This window comes from Xenopus laevis, chromosome 5L (genome assembly GCF_017654675.1).
Source record: "Xenopus laevis strain J_2021 chromosome 5L, Xenopus_laevis_v10.1, whole genome shotgun sequence".
Taxonomy (NCBI): Eukaryota; Metazoa; Chordata; class Amphibia; order Anura; family Pipidae; genus Xenopus; species Xenopus laevis.
The window spans coordinates 8,271,465-8,286,280 of NC_054379.1; the positions used below are offsets into that span (position 1 = coordinate 8,271,465).

The 14,816-nt window shown below is 40.7% G+C and overlaps 1 protein-coding gene across 2 annotated transcripts in view; it reads left to right on the top strand.

The window, feature by feature from the left end:
* Positions 1-14,816, top strand: part of LOC108716087 (thyroid adenoma-associated protein homolog) — a 285,703-nt gene that overhangs the window by 13,143 nt on the left and 257,744 nt on the right. For both annotated transcript variants that reach the window (XM_041562504.1, XM_041562505.1), the window contains exons 8-14: positions 2,119-2,312; positions 4,554-4,648; positions 6,183-6,400; positions 7,516-8,201; positions 9,074-9,228; positions 11,521-11,676; positions 14,310-14,432. In XM_041562504.1, the coding sequence (XP_041418438.1) occupies positions 2,119-2,312; positions 4,554-4,648; positions 6,183-6,400; positions 7,516-8,201; positions 9,074-9,228; positions 11,521-11,676; positions 14,310-14,432 (1,627 nt within the window). The remainder of the gene's footprint in view (positions 1-2,118; positions 2,313-4,553; positions 4,649-6,182; positions 6,401-7,515; positions 8,202-9,073; positions 9,229-11,520; positions 11,677-14,309; positions 14,433-14,816) is intronic.

The window sequence follows — 14,816 nt, forward strand, 5'->3', positions numbered from 1 at the left end:
ACAGAATGGAGTTTGTGATATAATGACATCCTTTTGTGCACTAACCAGATTTTGTTTTCATTCTTTAATAGAAATAAGTCTTTTGTATATTATATTTATCTGTGTATGTTCATAAATACTTATATACCACGAGAGACATTCATTCTGTGTATTAGGGATAGTTTTGTATACAGAATGTATTTGGGACAAACGGCACCCCATAAGCTATTCCCTATACTTCATATTTGGGGACCAGATGATGTCATCCAAAGAGCTCAGTGGAGCCACGTATGTCTCTCTAGTTAGAGACCCCTGTTAAAGAAGTCTGTAAGACACATATCTGGCTTTGTGTATTCGAGTCCATTCTGGTTTTTATAGAACTGTGCATTTTAAAACGCACATCAGCTTGGTAGGTTACACACAAAGTGGTCTTGCTGCTTCTGCAACCTGTACTTGCTAGAGGGTGTCCACTATGAGATCATTCTTAGCAAGAGAAAGCATTATTTACAGAGGCTACATAAATCGTCCGACTCCTCTGTTTTTAAAAGACCAGTAACACAAAAAAACCTGAAAATGCTGTGTAGCCATGGGGGCAGCCATTCAAGCACAGGATACACAGTAGATAACAGATAAGTACTACTATAGTTTATATAAACAAGCTGCTGTGTAGCCATGGGGGCAGCCATTTAATCACAGGATACACAATAGATAACAGATAAGTACTACTATAGTTTATATAAACAAGCTGCTGTGTAGCCATGGGGCAGCCATTCAAGCACAGGATACACAGTAGATAACAGATAAGTACTACTATAGTTTATATAAACAAGCTGCTGTGTAGCCATGGGGGCAGCCATTCAAGCACAGGATACACAGTAGATAACAGAAAAGTACTACTATATTTTATATAAAATAGCTGCTGTGTAGCCATGGGGGCAGCCATTCAAGCACAGGATACACAGTAGATAACAGATAAGTACTACTATAGTTTATATAAACAAGCTGCTGTGTAGCCATGGGGGCAGCCATTCAAGCACAGGATTCACAGTAGATAACAGATAAGTACTACTATAGTTTATATAAACAAGCTGCTGTATAGCAATAGCGGAAATTGAAAAAAGGCAATATGGGACAGGTTAAATAATGTATAACAGATAACACCATTATGTTCTACAGAGCTTATCTGCTGTGTAACCTGAGCCTTTTCTCCTTTGAATGGCTGCCCCCATTGCTACACAGCTTATTTATATAAACTATAGTAGTGTTTCTGAAGCAAACGTAAAAGTTTTACCAGTGTAGGGCAACACTGCATTATATTTTTATTACTTTAAGGGGGGGACTATGGAGGGTAATTACTGTTGAAATTGGCCTTGTATTTATACTTTCATGTGGTCTGGGGAATTATACGTGAAACTGGGGCTACAGTTATTCTGCAAGGTTATATGAACAATGGCTCTGAGATATGGGACCTTTTATCCAGAATGCTCTGTACCTGGAGATATGTCTTTCCCTAATTTGGATCTTCATACCCTAATTCCAATAGAAAATCATGGACATATTAACATATTAAATAAAGCCAATAGGCTGGTTTTGCCTGTAATAAGGATTAATTATATCTTAGTTGGGATCAAGTACAAGCTACTGTTTTGTAATAAACAGAAAAAGGAAATCGTTTTTAAAAACTTGGATTATTGGATAAAACAGAGTCTATGGGAGATGGCCTGCCTGCTATTCAGAGTTTTCTGTTTAAGAGTTGCCAGATAAGAGATCCTATACCTGTAGAGATATATGTAGAATATGTTGTTAATTAGCCTCCCAGTCCCCAAACACAAGGCTCCCCCTCCACCAATGAGGTATTAGGCACATCAATGATGTTTCGTATATGGTGTTTTGAGAAAACAAATAAATGGAGAGTTGGCACTGTGGCTGATTTACTGGTTTTCCGTTTCAGTTTATTTGCTCCCAGTAAAAATTTAATATTCTCCCCATTTATAAAGTGTCATGTTTAATCCAATCCTATAAATAAGGTCAGTGCTGCTTTTGGTTTTGCAATTACACTGGAAGGTCCTGCCTTTTGATAAATATAATAAACTGAATTAGTGAGACCTGTTCTTGTGCTTTTTTTTTCGTTTTCAATAGAAGAATCCTTGGAAATGGCCTTGCCCAGACCCAGCTGATGCACGACTTGCTTACTGCAGTGAAACTCTCCATGATGCTTGTGCAGAAAGTCCAAGACCCCATTCAGGCTGCTCTTCTTCAGTCCGGCAGTCCGGACCCTCTTTGGAGAACTTTGTGTGACCTGCTTGGCCGCTTTGCTGATCTAATGATGGATGGTAAATAACACCATTAGAATCCGTTATATAGTGATTAAAGTACCCCCTCTTGTAAATTATAAGGATATTATAAGTTACCGAGGAGTTTCATGACCATATATGACCTTTTTAAACAGGTCATGGAACTCCGAGGCAACTTCTAATATCCTCATATTTTACAACTGGGGGTACTTTATTTATTATAATACACACATTTCAGTGAGTCATGTGACAGAAATGACATCAGAACTCACCGTTTATAACAGATGACATCAGAACTCACCGTTTATAAGGATATAATTTACAAGATATTCATGGCTTTTGTGTATTATAAGGATATTATAAGTTACCGAGGAGTTTCTTGACCATATAAAAGTACGAGGCCGAAGGCTGAGTGTTTTTATACAGGTCATGGAACTCCAAGGTTACTTCTAATATCCTTATATTTTGCAACAGGGGGTACTTTATTTATTATAATACACACGTTTCAGTGAGTCATGCGACAGAAATGACATCACTACTCACCGTTTATAACTGATGACCTCAGAACTCACCGTTTATAAGTGAGCTTTTGTGTATCATAAGATATATAATACACAAGAGCCGTGAATATCCTGTAAATTATTAGGGATGCGCCGAATCCACTATTTAGGATTCGGCCGAACCCCCGAATCCTTTCGTGAAAGATTCGGCCGAATACTGATCGGAATCTGGTGGGACGGGGACATTTTTTTACTTCCTTGTTTTGTGACAAAAAGCCATGCGATTTATCTCCCTGCCAGTAATTTGCATATGCAAATTAGGATTCAGATTCGGTTCAGCCGGGCAGAAGGATTTGGCTGAATCCGAATCCTGGTGAAAAAGGCATAATCCTGGATTCGGTGCATCCCTATAAATGATATCCTTATAAACGGGGTTTAGAGATGTCATTAGTTATAATTGGAGCGTAGTGATGTCATTTCTGTCATATGACTCGCTGAAACTTGTGTATTATAATAATTAAAGTACTTCCTGTTACAAAATATATGGTGAATAAAGTACCCCCTCTTGTAAAATATAAGGATATTATAAGTTACCGAGGAGTTTCATGACCATATAAAAACACGAGGCCGAAGGCCGAGTGCTTTTATACAGGTCATGGAACTCCGAGGTTACTTCTAATATCCTCATATTTTACAACTGGGGGTACTTTATTTATTATAATACACAAATTTCAGTGAGTCATGTGACAGAAATTACATCACTACTCACCGTTTATAACTGATGACATCAGAACTCACCGTTTATAAGGATATAATTTACAAGATATTCATAGCTTTTGTGTATTATAAGGATATTATAAGTTACCGAGGAGTTTCTTGACCATATAAAAGTACGAGGCCGAAGGCTGAGTGTTTTTATACAGGTCATGGAACTCCAAGGTTACTTCTAATATCCTTATATTTTGCAACAGGGGGTACTTTATTTATTATAATACACAAGTTTCAGTGAGTCATGCGACAGAAATGACATCACTACTCACCGTTTATAACTGATGACATCAGAACTCACCGTTTATAAGTGAGCTTTTGTGTATTATAAGATATATAATACACAAGAGCCGTGAATATCCTGTAAATTATTAGGGATGCGCCGAATCCACTATTTAGTATTCGGCCGAACCCCTTTCGTGAAAGATTCGGCCGAATACTGAACCGAATCCGGTGGGACGGGGACATTTTTTTACTTCCTTGTTTTGTGACATAAATGCGATTTATCTCCCTGCCAGTAATTTGCATATGCAAATTAGGATTAGGATTCAGATTCGGTTCAGCCGGGCAGAAGGAGTTGGCCGAATCCAAATCCTGGTGAAAAAGGCATAATCCTGGGTTCGGTGCATCCCTGTAAATGATATCCTTATAAACGGGGTTTAGTGATGTCATTAATTATAATTGGAGCGTAGTGATGTCATTTCTGTCACATGACTCACTGAAACTCGTGTACTATAATAAATAAAGTACTTCCTGTTACAAAATATGAGGATATTAGAAGTCATCTCGGAGTATCACGTTTTTATATGGTCATGGAACTCCTCGGTAACTTTTACTGGAGGGGATACTTTATTCACTATATATTCTTTAATTCCGCATACCCACCATTTAAAGGGGTTGTTCACCTTTCAATTAACTTTTTTTAATACTTAAATACTTGTTTTTTCTATTACTTATTTACCTAACTTTTTTTTAATAACCACAAAAAATGGTGCCTTACTGTGCCTCATAGAGGACCTGCTGCAGAATGTTCAGAGCACCTCTGGGATGGCTGTTATTCTCTATATGAAGCTGATGTTACATGACCCTGACAAACTTCCCACACTGGTGAGTGTATTTCTACCAATGACTGTATTTTTTTTATATCCTCAGTATGTAGTGTATGCACATAATCTGTTGTGAAGCCATGGGAGCAGCCATTCAAGTTGGATTCCGTTGCATATCTGTATAGTGCAAATTAATAGCAAAACATGTGAAGTCTTAATTTCTATATGGTTGTACAGGCTGATACATTAGATAGGTACAAGGAAGGGTCGGATGCTTTATTCACCAGTAGCTCCTCCCAGCAGACAGGAGGGAGCCAATGAGATTAGAGGAGGGAAAGGGGTGTTACAGGGAGAGCTGGGAAGTGAATCAGTGGTACAGGCTGATACATTAGATAGGTACGAGGAAGGGTCGGATGCTTTATTCACCAGTAGCTCCTCCCAGCAGACAGGAGGGAGCCAATGAGATTAGAGGAGGGAAAAGGGTGTTACAGGGAGAGCTGGGAAGTGAATCAGTGGTACAGGCTGATACATTAGATAGGTATAAGAAGGGGTTGGATGGTGTTTAGCAAGTGAGGGAATACAGGGATATGGGAGATAACTCATAGTACAAGTTGATCCAGGGACTGGTCCCATTGCCATTTTGGAGTCAGGAAAGGATTTTTCCTCTCTGAGGCAAATTGGTGAGGGTTTTTTGCCTTTTGCAACTAGCACTTGGGCAGGTTATATACAGACTTAAAGGAACAGTAACACCAAAAATTGTTTTTTAATGGACAGACAATATAATGTAGTGTTGCCGTGACGAAACTGGTGTGTTTGCTATAGCTTCTATAAGCAAGATGTTGTGTAGTCATGGGGGCAGCCAGGATACAGAGCAGATACAAGATACAAGGCACAGGATACACAGCAGATAACCTATAAACTGTAGTATACAACAGGATTCTTCACAACTTCTCAGTTATCTGCTGTGTATCCTGTGCTTGAATGGCTGCCCCCATGACTACACAGCAGCTTGTTTATATAAACTATAGTAGTACTTATCTGTTATCTACTGTGTATCCTGTGCTTGAATGGCTGCCCCATGGCTACACAGCAGCTTGTTTATATAAACTATAGTAGTACTTATCTGTTATCTACTGTGTATCCTGTGCTTGAATGGCTGCCCCCATGGCTACACAGCAGCTTGTTTATATAAACTATAGTAGTACTTATCTGTTATCTACTGTGTATCCTGTGCTTGAATGGCTGCCCCCATGGCTACACAGCAGCTTGTTTATATAAACTATAGTAGTACTTATCTGTTATCTACTGTGTATCCTGTGCTTGAATGGCTGCCCCCATGGCTACACAGCAGCTTGTTTATATAAACTATAGTAGAGTTTCTGAAGCAAACACAGCAATTTTACCAGTGCAGCACAACATTTGCCCGGGGGGGGGGGGGGAGGGGGGTCTAACCAGGTTAGGGGGAGTTTTTTTTTTATTACAGGTTGAATTCTCCTTTAAAAGGTTGAACTTGATGGATGTGTGTCCTTTTTCAACCTAACTTACTATGTTACTATGTATGTTACCCAATTGTTACGTCACATGTACCCTTTTAGGTCAGCAATGTGATTCTCTGTACTGTGGATTCTGGGGATGCTCCTGATTGGTTCCTGAGCTGCTGCAAGAGCTTCTGTAAGGACCCGCCTGATACTGTGCTGCTCTTCCTGTGCCAGGGAGCCCTTGCCATGCTGGAGTGGAAAGATGGCAGCATGGGTGAGGGTGGTGAGAAACTGCTGCTTGACCTGTTGGATGTTTTGCTCTCTCAGAGTTCACGGTAAGGAATTCAGTTTGTTTTAGTTTAAGGAAAACTTTACCCCCCAAACAATGTAGGTCTCTATAAAAATAAATTGCATAAAACAGCTCATATGTAAAACCCTGCTTCATGTAAATAAACCATTTTCATAATAATATACTTTTCTAGTAGTATGTGCCTTTGGGTAATCATAAATAGAAAATTGCCATTTTAAAAAATAAGGGCCGCCCCCTGGGATCGTATGATTCACGGTGCACACAAACAAACCATACATGTTAGGTCATATGAGCCAATTAACAGACAGAGTTGCGTCTTTTGCTTCTACACTTCTTCCTGTTACAATAAGAGCTGCAGTATTTCTGGTCAGGTGATCTCTTCCTGTTACAGTTAGAGCTGCGGTATTTCTGCTCAGGTGATCTCTTCCTGTTACAGTTAGAGCTGCAGTATTTCTGCTCAGGTGATCTCTTTCTGTTACAGTTAGAGCTGCAGTATTTCTGCTCAGGTGATCTCTTTCTGTTGCAGTTAGAGCTGCAGTATTTCTGCTCAGGTGATCTCTGAGACAGCACACAGACCATCACAAAATGGTGGTTCAAGGCAAGAGATGTAAAAGGGCAATATTTACTCAAATATATATACCAGTTTGATAAGATTCTTTAATATGCCACTTAATTTGATATAAACTACCTGTTGCTTAAGTATTCATTTTGCGGGTATAGTTTTCTTTTAAAAGAAAACTATATACCCTGAACAATGTAGGTCTCTATAAAAAGATAATGAGAGACCCAAATAATGAGAGACCCAAATTTTAAAAACGCTTCATGTAAATAAACCATTTTCATAATAATATACTTTTTTAGTAGTATGTGCTGTTGGGTACTCCTAAATTTAAAACTGCCATTTAAAAACAAAAAAATAAGAGCTGCCACCTGGGATTTGTTGCTTAAATGTGTGTTTTGGGGCTATCGTTTTCCTTTAAATAATCCATAGGTAATATATTGTAACACATGGTTGATGTCACAATGGAGATCGGAGTGCTTTCTTCTGTACAATTGCTATTGTTCTGTTATAGGGGCATCTCTCTATATATTGCACTCTGATATATTGTGATGGTGCATTGTTTATGTATTGCATTCTAGCCTGAACGAGTCAAGTGTGGCCATGTTGCTCTCAAGAGTATTAGCCCTATGGACTGGCTCAGCCCTAGATCTCCTCACCAACTGCTCCACAGGGTTAAAGGATAAACTGAATGGGCACTCAAGTGCCACGTGCAAGCTTCTGGAGTATGTTTATGTACACTGGGAGCATCCGCTAGATGCAGTGAGACATCAGACCAAACTGATCTTCAGAAACCTCCTGCAGATGCATAGGAAGGCCGTGGAGCTGTCGGACGAGGACCTATTTCTCTCGGAACTCACCCACAGCTTGTTGCATTTAGAGTGGCACTCAAAGGGAAAGTATGCCGCGCTCGCGTGCCTCGTGGAGTGTGTGGGAGCAGAACAGATTTTGGCTGTGGATGACACAATGCCATCACAAATCCTAAATGTTATGGGGGACCAGTCTTTTGCCCCTTATGCCAGTAACCTCCTGGAAGCCATGTTTATCAACCATAAAAACCAGCTGACCTCAAGATCAGGAGACCAAGGTTGGACTGAGAGGTGGCACGACATTTGGGTCTCTCCTCTTCTCTTGCGGCTGTGCGAGGAAAATATCAACCAGACCACTTACATCATCGATTATTATTTGCCCAAAGTTCTGAAATGCAACCCAGAAAGCTTAAACTTCATGATAGAGGTTTTGCAGGCCTCTGCCTCTACAAATCTTGGTAAGTACTAAATTATTTTGCTGGTTAGAACAGGCCCAGATTTCCCAAATTTCCTTAATCACCTCTCAACAACCACTTTGCTGTCTTTGGGAACCACACAGACATGATTTGGAGTCTTTAAAGGAGAATTTAACCCTAAAAATAAATGTGGCTAAAAATGACATATTTTACATAGTGAACTTATTGCACGAGGCTAAAGTTTCAGCTTGTCAATAGCAGCAATGATCCAGGACTTCAAACTTGTCACAGGGGGTCACCATCTTGGAAAGTGTCTGTGACACTCACATGCTCAGTGGGCTCTGATTGGCTGTTGAGAAGCTAAGTTTAGGGCTCGTCACTAATTATCCAGCAGAAAATGAGCTTCCCTGGCTGTAATATAAGCTGATGCTACAGGTTTGCTGATTATTCAATTCTGATGCTAATTGCACTGGTTTCTGTGCTGCCATGTAGTAATTATCTGTATTAATTACTGATCAGCCTTATATTGTGACATTTCTATTCTATGTGTACTGTATATTGTGAGTGGGTCCCTAAGCTCAGTAAGTGACAGCAGCACAGAGCATGTGCAGTGAATCAGCAGAAAAGAAGATGGGGAGCTACTGGGGCATCTTTGGAGACACAGATCTTTACTGCTAAAGGGATGTGGTTGCCTTGGGCTGGTACAGAAGCACAAAACATCATGTACAACATTTCTAGCTACTTCTTTAGTAAAGCTTTAGTTCTCATTTAAAGCCTGGAAAAAAGAACATAGTGGCAGCATGCCCTAAAATAGCTACTTATGTCATAGGCTTTGATGTCCTCAAGTGAATAATTATTCCATGGATAAAGTTGTCCTTTGTCACTTGCTGATTTTCTCGGTTATTATTTTGTAGGCTCTGGGAGTAGCCGTGGGGCTCTAGGTGCCCTGATGGCATGTCTACGAACAGCCCGGGCTCATGGCCACCTCCGTTTTACTGAGAATTATGTTTGGAGTGGAAAGGTCTCAACAGCTTTGATCCAGCAAGGTCTGGTTCACCGGCATGATCAGGTAAGTCTCTGTGAAGTTTATAATCTAAGCTCCATTTCACATTCACTCACACTATGGTCAGTTACAGTTCATGACTGAATCCACTATGCAAATTAGGGTTTGGATTTGATTCATCCGAATCCTGTTGAAAAAGGCCGAATCCTGTATTCGCTACATACCTAAAAATAGGTAGGCATGCACCGAATCTCAGTGTCGAACTGGGACACCAGGGGCCCACCATCAATACTTTTTTCTTCCTCTCCTCACCCAAACTCTAATCTCCTGGTCTCTTTTCTTTTCATACTATAACCTGTTATTCCACCTATTTAGCCACTTTGTTCTCATAGAAATAGGGAATGGCCATGAAATAGGCCCAATGTTTAGTAGCATGAGGGGCCACTGACACCTGGGCCCACCGACACCTGGGCCCACCAGGACTTTTCCTGGTATCCCGGTGGACACTGACAAATCCACTATTTGCATATGCAAATCAGGTGTGGGAAGGGGAAATAATTTTTAACTTCCTCGTTTTGTCACGCGATTTCCCTCTCTGTCCCTAATTTGCATTTGCATATTAGTATTCAGATTCGGTTCGGCTGGGCAGAAGGATTCGGCCGAATCTGAATGCTGAAAAAGACCGAATCCCGAACTGAATCCTGGATTCGGTGCATCCCTAAAAATAATCGCTGCAATATCAATTGCACAGAGGCCAAAACAGCTACCCAGTCACCACGTCAATCCTAATTGGGAACACCAGGCAGATATTTGTTTGACCTGGACAGCCCTCCCAGCCAGCACCCCTTATCTGACCTCTGGCCTCTTGCCTTTATACGTCTCTTACAAGAGGGGGTACATTTATCCCATAATTAATTGGACAAACCTGATTGGTTGTACACTTGAAAGAATGTTTATTTCAGAGCCAGTAGTAAAAATGCACCGTAAGATAAAGTTTCCCGGGTTAGGATAAATGATTCCATTTTGTTTTGCTAATCCCTTCTACACTATGGGGCAGATTTATCAATGGTCGAATTATGTTTTAAAACTTTGAAATTCGACCAATCTAAATTTATTAAAAAAAAAAATCTAAAACTCGGGAGAATAGGATCAACCAGAAAACTAGAACGAATTCGATTCGAGTTTTAAAAATCGAATGTAAAGAAGGCTTCAAACAACTCCAAATTGATCCCAGGATGTCTTCCATTGACTAAAACAGCAATTTTGGCAGGTTTTAGGTGGCAAATAGTCGAATTTGAGTTTTTAAAGGGCACCTGTTGGGTAAAAATGTTATCCCCAACCAAAGGTGCATTCCAGTTGGGGATAACAGTAGTTTTCGAGATGTATCATACCCTGGCCCCCCCGACAGCGCTAGGCTACCCACACCGGGAGGGAGCTCCTGGTTTGAGCAGCCATGTTGTGTCACTCACATGCGCATAATGAGCAATTCAGGGCAGCTTTTCATTATAAGCATGTGAGTGATCGGACATGGCTGCTTAAACCGGGCGTTCCCTCCCGGTGCACATAGCTTAGTGCTGGCGTGGGGGGTCATTTTTTTTTAAAAACTACTTTTATCCCCATACTCTCTTAGCCTGCACCTTTGGTTAGGGAGAACATTTTTACTCAACAGGTGCCCTTTAAAGGGCCAGGGTATGATACATCTCGAAAATCTAAAAAAACTCGAATAGAACTTTAATTTAATAACTTTTAATTTCCTAGTTAAATTTAACAGTCAAATGGCCCTAATGTTTTACTTACCCCTCAGTGCAGATTCAGGTATCTGAGTTCACGGGCACCATCTTCTTCTCTTCGGTAATCTTCGTAATGAGACTGGCATGTCAGCGCATGAACAGCTGGATCAATTTTCTGTTTCGCAACAACAGCGCATGCGCCGAAACTCACCAAAATTGCAGTAGCACCGGTATTACAAAGACTACCAAAGCGACTGAAGATGGTGCCCGCCAACTCCGATGCCTGAAACTGCAACTAAGTAAAACGTTAGGGGCATTTGCCTGGGGTAACACATTGGAGGAGGGAGGGGGGTCTATCTAGGGTAGGGTTTTTTAAGTTGAGGGTTGTATTCTCCTTTAAGGCTGTTAATGATATCCTAGATGTCCTTATAACGAGTTATTCACACTACATTGCTCAATAGATCCTCTCTGCTGCATTTTCACTGTGTGTGATGAGAAAGTTCAGCAGTTCAGAGGAAGCAACCAAACTGTAATTGCACAAGAAATGTATATATTTAATATCCGTATAAATAAATTGAGTTTTGGAATGAAGGCGCCCCTCAAAAATAATCACTTTGGGCTGTTGTAGGTGCGTGTGGATGCTTTAGGTCTTCTGTGTGAAAGTCACTGGAGCACTGAAGTGGTTTCACTGGATGAGATGAAACTGGTCCTGTTCTGTCTTAAATACAACTTGAATTGTCAGTCTCCTTCCATCAGGCAGCAACTGTGTTACCTGTTTAAAAAGGTGAGTTCTTACCCTGAAGCTTTTAGATTATACACTCATTCAGTTGTGTGATTACATGTTACTGGGCTCCACAGCAAATTCATTTGAAGGAAAACTATACCCACAAAATGACTGCTTGAGCAACAGTTTATATCAAATTAAGTGGCTTATTAAAGAATCTTACCAAACTGGTCTATATATTTAAGTAGATAAATTTAAGTAAATATTGCCCTTTTACATCTCTTGCCTTGAACCCCCATTTTGTGATGGTCTGTGTGCTGCCTCCGAGATCACCTGACCAGAAATACTGCAGCTCTAACTGTAACAGGAAGAGATCACCTGACCAGAAATACTGCAGCTCTAACTGTAACAGGAAGAGATCACCTGACCAGAAATACCGCATCTCTAACTGTAACAGGAAGAGATCAGCTGACCAGAAATACCGCATCTCTAACTGTAACAGGAAGAGATCACCTGACCAGAAATACTGTAGCTCTAACTGTAACAGGAAGAGATCACCTGAGCAGAAATACTGCAGCTCTAACTGTAACAGGAAGAGATCACCTGACCAGAAATACTGTAGCTCTAACTGTAACAGGAAGAGATCACCTGAGCAGAAATACTGCAGCTCTAACTTTAACAGGAAGAGATCATCTGACCAGAAATACTGCAGCTCTAACTGTAACAGGAAGAGATCACCTGACCAGAAATACTGCAGCTCTAACTGTAACAGGAAGAGATCACCTGACCAGAAATACTACAACTCTAAAGCTCCCCATCCACGGGCCTATAAAAACTGCAGACAGAGTCGGCAGCTTATTGGCCCGTGTCTAGGGCCCTCTGATGGGCTTTCCCGATCGATATCTGGCCGAAAGTCGCCAAACGAGTGAATCTCCCTGTGTATGGCTACCTTAAAGGAGGTTTAGTATGATGTAGAGAGAATTTGCAATTGGTTTGCATTTTTTATTATTTGTGGTTTTTGTTATTTAGCTTTTTATTCAGCAGCTCTTCAATTTGCATCTTAAGCAATCTGGTAACTAGGGTCCAAATTCCCCTAGCAACCATGCACTGATTTGAATAAGAGACTGGGATATGAACAGGAGAGGCCTGAATAGAAAGATGAGGAATAAAAAGTAACAATAACAATACATTTGCAGCCTTACAGAGCATTTGTTTTTAGATGGGAGTGACGCCCATTTGAAAGCTGCAAAGAGTCAGAAGAAAAAGGCAAATAACTATAAGGGCTCTTACTGACGAGCGGTTGAAGCTGCGCTCCCATGTTTTCCGTTTTTCTGCGTTCAGCCGCAGGGGAGCGCAGGAATAGACGCATTAAGTTTTTTCCAATGGGGCTGTACTCACACAGGCGCGTGTAGGCGCCGAACGCAGGAAAAATGCAGCATGTTGCGTCTTAACCTGCGTTTGGCGCCTACACGCGCCTGTGTGAGTACAGCCCCATTGGAAAAAACTTAATGCGTCTTCAACCGCTCGTCAGTAAGAGCCCTTAAACTTAAAAAAAAAAAAAACAATGAAAACTAATTGAAAAGTTGCTTAGAATTGGCCGTTCTATAACATACTAAGAGTTACCTTAAAGGTGAACCACCTCTTTAACTGTAACAGGAAGAAGTGTGGAAGCAAAGACAGAACTGTCTGTTAATCTCATGTGACCTAATGTGTATGGTTTGTTTCTGTGAACTGTAAGATACCAGGGGGCGGCCCTTAGTTCTTAAAATGCCAGTTTTCGATTTTTGATTACCCAATGCCTATTAAAAAAGTATATTATTATGAAAATGGTTTATTTACATGAAGCAGGGTTTTACATATCCGCTGTTTTATGCAATATCTTTTTATAGAGACCTACATTGTTTGGGGTGTATAGTTTTCCTTTAAAGGAGAACTAAAGCCTAACTAAAGAATTAGGTAGAAATGTTGTACATGATGTTTTGTGCTTCTGTACCAGCCCAAGGCAACCACAGCCCTTTAGCAGTAAAGATCTGTGTCTCCAAAGATGCCCCAGTAGCTCCCCATCTTCTTTTCTGCTGATTCACTGCACATGCTCTGTGCTGCTGTCACTTACTGAGCTTAGGGAGCCACTCACAATATACAGTACACATAGAATAGAAATGTCACAATATAAGGCTGATTAGTAATTAATACACATAATTACTACATGGCAGCACAGAAACCAGTGCAATTAGCATCAGAATTGAATAATCAGCAAACCTGTAGCATCAGCTTATATTACAGCCAGGGAAGCTCATTTTCTGCTGGATAATTAGTGACGAGCCCTAAGCTTAGCTTCTCAACAGCCAATCAGAGCCCACTGAGCATGTGAGTGTCACAGACACTTTCCAAGATGGTGACCCCCTGTGACAAGTTTGAAGTCCTGGATCATTGCTGCTATTGACAAGCTCAAACTTTAGCCTCGTGCAATAAGTTCACTATATAAAATATGCCATTTTTAGCCACATTCATTTTTAGGGTAACTAAACTCCTTTAAGGGCCTCCAGCGTATCAAGAGATTGTCCTGTTTTACCAATATATATGCTTTATTCCTCGCATAGATCATGTGACATTATATTTGTGCATTGGTTCTTATGTTTAATAAGTATTTTTAATGACCACAACTGAAATTTTGTTTTTTTCTTGTTGGCTAGCTTCTGTGCCGTATACATGAAAGTTCCCAGGTCCTGTATAAACATAAGCAGACCCAAAAGTTAAAGACTGCTAAAGATGTAGGGAATGAGAGTGACGCCTCCCGAGCGCTTCAGCAGTACCAGGTAAGTACATCAGGTAGTGTCTTTATCATTATGTCAGGCGACTAGGGTTGCCACCTGGCCGGTATTTTACAGACCTGACGGGTAAAAATGACAGTTGATCCCAATGTTATTACCGTATATACTCGCGTATAAGCCGAGATTTTCAGCACCCAAAATGTGCTTGAAAATCCTACCTCGGCTTATACGCGGGTCCCCGCTCTTCATCTGGTCATTTAAACCAGAGCGGCGGCGGCAGTGTTCACGGTGTAAAATCAATACGTGTATGTGCGCGTACGTGTATTACCGGTAATATAAGCGAGAGAGAATGTCAGTCAGTGGTAGTTCTCTTACAATGGGCAGTACATGTATATAGACGGGGCGGCAGGAGCGGCCCAGCACTTACAG